This window comes from Stigmatopora nigra, chromosome 12, assembly GCF_051989575.1.
Source record: "Stigmatopora nigra isolate UIUO_SnigA chromosome 12, RoL_Snig_1.1, whole genome shotgun sequence".
In the NCBI taxonomy this organism is placed as follows: Eukaryota; Metazoa; Chordata; class Actinopteri; order Syngnathiformes; family Syngnathidae; genus Stigmatopora; species Stigmatopora nigra.
Window position 1 is genome coordinate 2,777,436 of NC_135519.1, and position 10,280 is coordinate 2,787,715.

Consider the following 10,280-nt stretch of genomic DNA (forward strand, 5'->3'; position numbering starts at 1 on the left):
ATTTTATATATATATATATATATATATATATATATATATATATATATATATATATATATATATATATATATATATATATATATATATATATATATATATATATATATATATATATATATATATATATATATATATATATATATATATATATATATATATATATATATATATATATATATATATATATGTAATATATATATATATATATATATATATATATATGTAATATATATATATATATATATATATATATATATATATATATATATATATATATATATATATATATATATATATATATATATATATGTAATATATATATATATATATATATATATATATATATATATATATATATATATATATATATATATATATATATATATATATATATATATATATATATATATATATATATATATATATATATATATATATATATATATATATATATATCTATCTATATATATATATATATATCTATCTATATATATATATATATCTATCTATATATATATATATATCTATCTATATATATATATATATATATATATATATCTATATATATCTATATCTATATCTATATCTATATCTATATATATATATATATATATATATCTATATATATATATATATATATATATATATATATATATATATAATATATATTATATTATAATTATTACATATAAAATTACATTATGTTTAAAGATGGAGCATGTAATGTCCACCCATGTGAAAAGAGTACACGTGTGCATGACCTGTGTTCAAAGTGTACCAAAAAATAAAAAGGCTTCAATAAGTGACGTTTATTGTGCATTTTCATTTGAAAGGCTTAAAGTAGCATTTCTTTGACATGTTTACAAAATTTGGTCAAAGAAAAGTTGACAATCCCATCCTCAGAGACACAGAAATGTGTTACTCAATAAATATCTTTCTATTAAGACATTCAAGTGCTTCACAGGGCGTAAAATGACATAAAAGATTTGTTGAGGAAGTAAACAAGTGTACTTAAAGGTAATTGTTTGCTGTCAATGGCATTGAAAAATTATCATTGACTGCCATTACTCTCTGTTCACAGAGATGTGAAGGCTTTCGACCTCCACTTTTTAAAGTCCTCGTCTTACTTTGGTCATCGCTTCTTCCGATCGGTGACCTGTGTGGCGTCCATTCCCTCCACCTTGAGGTGGCTTTGACTGTAATTCTTGATAAGTGCGCCAGGCACCAGGGCCACTAATGCAATGGCCAGCAGTTGGGCTAGGGTGCCCCATGAGAAAATGTCATCCAGCGAGTGGATCTCGGAAAGGATGGCACCCGTGCGCACGCAGATGAAGTTGTAGGGTATCAAACCTGCGGGATCCAAAAAAATGCAAGGAAGTGATTGTAGTTAGCATCAGTGGTTTACACAGTCTTGGAAAATGGGGCGCTCACCGATGAAGACGGAGAAGAAGAAGATGGGCATGGGGATGTTGAGGACGGGGCAGGTGATGTTAAGGAACCAGTTAGGAGTCATGGGAAAGAAGCGCAGGAAAAGCATGAAAAAGAATAAGCTGCTACTGTTTTCTTCTACCTAACAGGGAGGGGGAAGAGATAAGAAGGAAAGAAGGAAGGAAGGAAGCGTCACACCAGAAGAAAAAAAATAAAGCTCATCGCATGGTCAACGTGATGAAAAGGATGTCAAAATGGGATGAGTTTCATGTAAATTGGGATGTTAAGTATCTCATGTTAAAACATACATTTTCAATGTGAGAATGTTAATGTTTTAATGTCATAAAATTAACTTAAATTTCACATTTAATACCGATATGTTTAGAAATGTGATATAATTCATCCTTTAAGATACATTGACCATATGTGATTGGTAAATATTTGGAGTATTATTCATACATTTTACTATTTCATATCTTATTATGGTTCAATTAACATGTGAAGTTTTACATTGTGATCATTTTTCCCATTTTAGGTGATGAGTTATAATATTAAAAGTGGAAATCGACCAATGTATTAAGTTTCACGGTAAGAAAAATCTTGTTATAACGTGCTATTTTTTTTTTATTTAATGTCATAAACTACTAGCATCACAGTAAAATGTATTCCAAGTTATTAGGTTAAATGATGAAAAGTGATGTTAAAATGTGACGATATTCCCATTCAAATGTGTTTTCCAACATAACATTTTTTTACATTTGGCAAAAACAGAAACAATTAATTTTAATGTTGTAGTAGGCAATGGCCTTTGTTGGTACTGCATGTGTTTTTAATTTGTTCAATAAATCATAGTTAATATCTAAAAAAGTCTGCTTGTGTTCTATCATAATGTAAAATAATACATACAGTACCCCATGTTAATCTTATTTTTGTTTGCTGAATTTGAAAGTTGAATTAATCCTCTTTTATATTCTCCATGAATCCTGCCTACCACCAATTTCCCATCACCATACCTTCTTCTGCAGTAGTGCCACTTTGTCCGGGAAGATGCGAACCACGTGCTGCTTCCCAAAGGCGGACGACAGCAGGTAGCAGAATGTGGAGCCCGTGGTGGTCAGAAGGCATGCCAAAACCAGGCCCTCCCAAGGTCCGAAAATGGCGCCGGCAAGCATGTTCTGCCCCAAAATGGACCGTACGTCCTTTTGTTGTCAACAGCCTTCATACACTCAAAAGCTGGCATTTTTTGAAGATCAACAAAGTGGAGGCAAAAGTCAAATTTGGTAGTTGTGATCTCACCAGAAAAGAGGATCCAGGAATGGCAAAGGACTGCTTGTACAGGTAAGCGCTGCAAAAAAGCAGCAGAACGTAGCCGTGGTGCTCCCTTTTGTAGAATTTGAGCATCTCAGCAAGCTCCCGGAGCTCATCGAGATCCGATGGGAATTTCAATCTAGAGAATGGGACGACCATAGCTTTCAGAGGAGTGGTGGGCAAACTATTTCACAAAGGGCCACAGTGGCCGCTGGTTTTAATTGTAACCCATCAAGAGAATAGCTTTTAACCAATCTGGTGTCTTAGAAGTGCAATCGGTGCATTGCAATCAGGTGCTCCCTGTTTCCGCAGAAACGTCATTGGTTAATGTTAGAGTAGAAGCCGTTTTTTCAAGTTACATAACGAAGAAAAGATCATTTGCATAGATAACACTATGAAGCCCAATCGGCTGGCCTAAGGTCAGGAAAAATGGCTGCTCAAAGCTAACCAGAATGTATGTCACTTATGCATTATAAATGCATGACACAACATGATCAAGATCATTTGTTACCGTATTTTCTCGCATACAAACTACACCCTTAAAATTGCCTTAAAATTGCCTTAAAATCGCCTTAAAATCGCCTTAAAATTGCCTTAAAATTGCTTTTAAATTGCCTTAAAATCATTGAATTTTACAATTTCTCGTGCATAAGCCACGCCTTGGTTCACAATTTTCATCTCTATATTCATTGTTTTAATAGAGAGTACAAATGTGTTACTTTGAAGGGAAAATCTGAAGAAAATCATTGCACGTGGTATTTCTGAGATATTGTATGAATATAAAGCACATTATTAGGGTCAATATCATAAGGAAGTGAGTATTCGTCCAGTAATGGTTGTTTTATTACTGCAAAAAAGAAAATAACCAACAAATAGTCAATTTAAATTTGCCGACATCGACTAGTGAAAAATAGTATAGCAACGCTTGATTCAGTCATCATTTTTTAAGTTACAAATGTAGCTTAAATGCGAGAAAATATGGTGAACAAAATAACTCGAACAGTTAAACAATCTTTGCTGGGAGTATTAGAGTAGGGATCATGCAGGAAGTGGTGTTACGTATTTAACTTTTATTGGATCTCGCTACCCTTGTGTGTTTGTGTGCGTGTTTTCGGCCAGCGAGGGACGATAATATAATGCTGAGCAAGAATCCCAGAGCCAAAAATGGAAATCAAGCGTGTTTATTTACACTGAGTAAATTGATATTACGACTTTAAATAAAACTCGTTGTGTGCTGTGTATGCAGTTTTATACCCTGTACTGAATGTACTTACTTTGTCAATGCACTTGATTCCTCTTAATTTTCAACATATACTCTGATTCATTAAATCCATATTTTTCCAAAGTTTGAACACTGATCCAATCATTCATGCTCAAACCCATACCTAGGAACAATTTATTTTCCAATCAGCCTACCATGCATGTCTTTAGAATGTGGGAGGAAACCAGAGCACCCAGTGGAAACCCACACAGGCCCGGGAAGAACATGCAAACTCCACACAGATGGACATGACATGGATTTGAACCCAGAACCCCAGAAATGTGAGGCTGCTGCATTAACCACTCATACATAGGGCTTCAGTTAAATTTATCAAATTTTACTTCTGAACACATTTTTTTTTTCAATCAAGAGAGAAGTGATATTTTGGACATGACGAAGCGTTATGATTTAGATTCTTTGGACCAAGGGTCACCAATTCCGGTCTTTGAGGGCACCTATCCACTCTGTTTTCCATATCTGCCTTCTCCAGATCACCTGAATCAAATAATCAGGATTGTTATCAGGCTCCTGGACAGCTTGCTGATTAGTTGATTACTTGATTCAGTTGTGGTAGAGGAGAGAGATATGGAAAATATACTGGATAGGGCCTGTTTAGGTCCAAAGTTTGGACACTGATACGAAATTCACCTATAGTACAACGTCTGCCAGAGGTAGCACCTACGTGTCCATAAGACTACCCTTCCCTCGAGAGGACAAGAAGGGCTTTTTAGATATGTCGACCACCTGGTGCTAGTCTGTCGGAAAAATAAATATTGACGTTTTCAATCAATTCCATTTTTTTATCAAAAAAGTTGTTACAATATTAATAAATAATTGCTATTATGCTTGGAATTGTTGTCCTGTTTTGGGTTTTTTTTTGGCAGAGGGTTGGAACGAATTAATTTGTTTTTAGTTCATTTCTATGGGAAATGTTCGTTTGAGTTACGAGAAAATCAACATACGAGCTCAGTCAAGGAACGCATTAAGCCCGTATGCGAGATACCACTTGATATAAACACAGTCTACCTCTACTTTTGAATGCCTCTAAGTACAACATTTTCAAGTTACAAAAGCATTTTAGATGCAAATGATCCTAGTTCTGAAATCCCCCACAGGTGGACTGACTGGATTTGAACCCAGAACCCCAGAGCTGTGAGGCCAAAGTGCTAACCACTCAAGTCACTGGGCCAACACTAGTAATTTCTGTAATAAATATATACTGAAATTGGTTTAACACCAAATTGTGCACTCCTTTTCACCAACCAGATACTTTGTGACCCCAAACTTTTATTCATTGTAGCTATGGGGACCAAAATACTTGTCTATGTATAGTCGGTATGAATCACATTAATGGGAAAAGCCAAAGTTGGGTTTCAATTTTTTTTTTTATTAATAAATCTTCTTTAATTGACTTGTCAGGTTCAAGTATCTTAAATTAGATGACGATTTATTTCTTGTTTGGCTGCCATTGGGAAACACAAGCTCCAGCAGTCTTGGAAAGCGAGCTATTTATATCCCATTACTTTAAAGGAGGCAACTAAAAATGATCAAGGAAGGTCTTAAAATATTTGAGTAGTTGGTACGCATTTGTGAAATGGCGACGAAAGACCATCTGCTAGCCAACAAGGAGACAAGATGAGTGTTTACGCGAGGGAGATTACACATTGGGCCAAAATAAGTGTTCACCATGACACCAGAAACCATCAACAGGTTTTTGGGTCGCGTGCGCGCAGGGCGACCAATCACATGATGACCCCTGCGACCAATTGGAGGTGACGTTGTTATAAGGCACAGCAGGTGCTCAACAAGGTCCACTGAGACTTAAATTACATACAAGTCGCATTCCCGTCTGTGTTTTTCTACCCTCTCTGCATGTCTATTTATGTCCCTCATCTCATTTAATTTTCTTAACCGCTGAATTGGTGGCCAGCCAATCGAAGGGCACAAGTAGACAAACAACAATTCACGCTCACACGCATACCTCAGAGCAATTTAGAGTGTCCAATCGGCATACTATGCATGTTTTTGGAGTGTGGGAGGAATCCAGAGTACCCAGAGAAAACCCACACAGGCCCTGGGAGAACTCATGACCAACCTGGATTTGAGCCCAGGACCCCAAAGCTGTGAGGCCGACGACACGCCAACCACTAACTCATCGGGCCGCCTCTATTTTTGTCCCATGAAATTAATGATAATTAATTGTCGTGTGAATGATGGAAAATTGATTGAGAGTCTGTCAGCGTTTATAGTAGTCATTTCATGGGCTGGAATGGATTAAAAGAGTTTTATTTAGTTCATGAAAAATTATATATAAGAAATTTGAGTTACGTGCTTGGTCATAGAACGAAACTCGTAAGTCAAATGGGCAATATTCGTTAGGCTACACAATTAATAATAAATGGGAGGTTACTTGTAGTAATGGGGCTCCGGCTTTGGCTCCCCAGGCAAGGCCGGCTTATGGTCCCCATCCGCCGGCGGTAGGTGAGTGGACAGCAGGTACAAGTAGACGCTGGCCGTCGCCACGGTGGTCGCGAGCCCGACGAAGGAGCGCATGTCTTCGGCTGACAAGTTACAGCAGGTCCGTTATGAGGCGAGGATTTACGAAGGGATATGAGGCAGGCGGCCACTTGCTGCGGTGCTGTTGGGCGACAAAACGACCCCGGGGAGGTTTGGTGTCTATTACTCGCCGACACGCGATCCATGACGGCGACGGATCAGGTAACATCCAGCTAGACTTTGTACGCAGGAACTCGCTGTTTTGAGGTTGTTGTTTTGTTGTAATCTGATGACGTCGCTCTGATTTTTATTATACCTCGTCACACGTGTTCAAATCGGTGGAGTTGAAAGTTTCCGTAGTGTGTCCGTTTATTGCTTTGGGGCTTGTAATTGCAATGCCTGGCCACAGGACGACAGCAGAGTGACAAGGTAAAACATTTAAACGACTGTTCTCTCCCTGAGATGGTTTTAAACCAATTCTATTCAAAATCTCCAATTCTATCTTTTTTAAATTATATTTTCTAGGCGAATCACTCTAATTTTGTATCTCAGTACAACCTGATAAAGAAATTTAAACATGGATTTTGAATTTCAGAATGCAAGCTTTACCATTAATCAACTATATTATAATCAACTGCTCTGACTAAAAAAATCCGAGGAACTAAATGCTGCTCTTGTTTCTTGCTTTAATATGTGCTAAATAGGCCACTGACATAAATTAGTTTCAGTTAACATATGTCAATTCGTACAGCTTCATTACTTTGATAATTGTAATCAGATCCGAATATCCAGTATGACCAGCTTACAGTAGTTTTTTTTTTGCTGTAAAACAACAAATAAAAACATTTATTGTTGAAAGCGCTAATGTGTTAATGTCCCATTTTCTGCATATATGATGATACTGACGTTAAATTTCTACCAGCATCTGAGAATAAAAGCCTTCAGCATTTCCATATTACAATAAACTTGACATATTGCGCATTCACGTACTGTATTTTGTCGCATATAAGCCGCCTCTGCATGTAAGCAGTACCATTAAAATTGTCTTAAAATTGTTGGATTTTACAATTTCTCTCATATTAAACGCTCATTGATTCACAATGTTCACCTCCATATTCATGGATTTAATAGGAATACAAATGTGTTACTTTGAAGGGAAAATCTTGAAAAAAAATTAAGAAGTTAATATGCTGTCTTTGTCACTTTGCAGTTTTGTGCATGTCAAGTCTAATTTATGCGCATATAAGCCGTACCCTGGATTCAGTCTTCATTGATTTGAGTGCCAAATATGGCTTATATGTGTGAAAATACAGTAATCATTTATAGCTCCAAGATATGTAAGGAGTTGAAGGCAAGGAGTAATCCGACTTGTGTTCAAATCTAGCGCTGCCATATTGTATGTTTTCCTCGCCATTCCGATTGGGATTGGACGGCGTTACATCACCTGTCTACCAGCTGCAAATTTCACTGTCCAATAATGTAAACCTTCAATGTCAACATACAAAGAAATGACATGAGCACACAAGGAGAACTTTTAATGGTAGAGAACGTTATATATTTATATATATAATATTTGTAATAAACGTGCTTACTTTTTCCTACCTTGGCTGAGGGACTCTTAAAGAATTTCCAACAAGATATCTTGGAAAGGTACTTACTGCTGCCAAATAAATCTGACGGGTTACCAGAATTGATTAAAACAAATCAATGTCTTTTTATTGAATGAAAATGAGTAGGAACAATACACAGAACCTGTAATTGTATTTATGTTGTAAAAGCAAAACAGAGTAACTTTGATAATGAAGAACTAGGTCATTCAAACAAAAAAAACAGACATGAAACACTAACAACCCTGCGCTGTTGCATTGACATTAGCATTATATGGCTACAGTATTTAAGATAACAGTCCGAGGGCTAGTAGGCACATTCATTTTTTTTAGACACACAAATACACTTTGACATCAAACTGGGACCAAACACTTAAAAATTCTGATATATAGCCAATAAGATGGAAGAATAGCTGCTAAAGTCAGAAATTTTACACGTTGAAGTTGTTCTTGTCTACAGTAGTTAGTGTCTCCAGTTGAACAGTACACAAGTATTATTTTTCCTGCTTTTCTTGTTTCAAATATTAATCTCATCTCATCGACAATTGGATACATATTTGCATTAGCATCAGGGCCATAAGAAACTCCTGGGATTACTACAAATGTCTCTTTCTTAGGCTGGTTCTGTCAATTATTTGATAATTGAAACTGTACTATTGATATCTACTGTACTAAGTCTGTCTTTCACTTTGTTAGAGCAAAAGATTGCTACATTTTCCCGCTAGGCTTCCGTTAAATCTGGTAAAAAAAATAAATAAAAAAAGAGTACTTGATAACACGAAATTTGACCATTTGTTGACATATTTCCAAATAATTACAAATGTTTCAATGCTGTTCGTCACACGTCCCGATCCAAGGAAAAATTTGATTTTGTGACTGAGAGATGATAAACATTGATTAAATGAATTTTAATCAAAATGTAAAAAATGTGCTCTGTCTGTAATGTACACCAAAGAAGCCCTCAAATTAGTATAAAAGAAGTGCTTCTTCAAAAAGGCCAAATAATGAGACAGAAAAAGAAACTGTGACTCCATGGGAAAATAAAGTGACATTTACCTTTCTAAGTACTACAGTGCATACCGCCAAGTTTTTGACAACAACCTTGCAAATGAAACAAAGAGACCCACAAAACTTGTTTCCACTTCATTAGCGTCAATGTCAATAAAAATTAATTATTTGAAGTAGACATGAAATCATGTGGCACAAATCAATTTTAAATATGCTATTTTTTCTTAAATATATCTTCATAACATTCTAAGATTTGTTCTGTATAACTTATGAATTTGTTACAAAATGCCATCACCTTTTTGACCAAAATCGGGCAACAATTTGACATTTTTGAATAACTTGCTTCCACTTCATTAGCGCCAATGTCAATAAAACAAATTATTTGAAGTAGACATGAAATCATATGGCACAAATCAGTTTAAAATATGCTATTTTTATCTTGAATATACATATCTTCATAACATTCTAAGATTTATTCTTTATAAAGTATGAATTTGTTACCAAAATGCTATCACATTTTTGACCAAAATTGGGCAACATTTTGAATTTTTTTTCGGCATTGGGGCTATACACACTTAGTATATTATTAGTCCAGTATAGAATATTAGAGAGCGCTTAGGAGAATATCTCCTCTGAACCCTGAAAAGTTGGAGTACACAAGAAGTGATCTCAGAATTTGTCACTTCAGATGGTTTGGTCTATACGCCATTATCGCCGCCCTCGCGTGGACATGATTCACGGCGGGACACAAGACACGACTAACGCCAAGGTTACGATTTTGTCTTGATGAAGACCTAGTTAGCGAAAACTATCTTATTGTGCTGTAAATTGAGAAAGAAGACAGTGGAAGTAATAAACAACTCTTTAAGTTGAGTAAAAAATATATTTTGGAGTCACCATCATCATACTGTGCTGCATTTGTGCTCCCCGTACTTGAGTCCAAATCAGAAAATCCTTAATTTCTCCTTCCTGACTGTTGCCATGTACAGTGATTGAGAGCAATGTAGATTTAGTGTTAGTACAGTGGTCCCTCGATTATCACGACTTCACTTATTGCGATTTTTTCTGCTATCAATCATTACATTTCATTATTATTTTAAAAAAGTTCATGAAAATGTGAAAATCCACGCTGAAACTCATAAGTTGAAGTCACTTTTGCTGCTAGAACAAGC

The 10,280-nt window shown here is 35.4% G+C and overlaps 1 protein-coding gene across 1 annotated transcript; it reads right to left on the reverse strand.

Moving 5' to 3' along the window:
• Nucleotides 1-722: 722 nt before the first annotated feature.
• Nucleotides 723-6,900, reverse strand: LOC144205791 (transmembrane protein 41A-B-like). Its single transcript, XM_077730375.1, has 5 exons — nucleotides 6,408-6,900; nucleotides 2,725-2,875; nucleotides 2,442-2,603; nucleotides 1,432-1,570; nucleotides 723-1,350 (listed from the first exon to the last, which is right to left on the reverse strand). The coding sequence occupies exons 1-5, from the start codon at nucleotides 6,548-6,550 to the stop codon at nucleotides 1,133-1,135; spliced, it is 813 nt and encodes a 270-aa protein (XP_077586501.1). The 5' UTR covers nucleotides 6,551-6,900; the 3' UTR covers nucleotides 723-1,132.
• Between the last annotated feature and the right edge of the window lie 3,380 nt (nucleotides 6,901-10,280).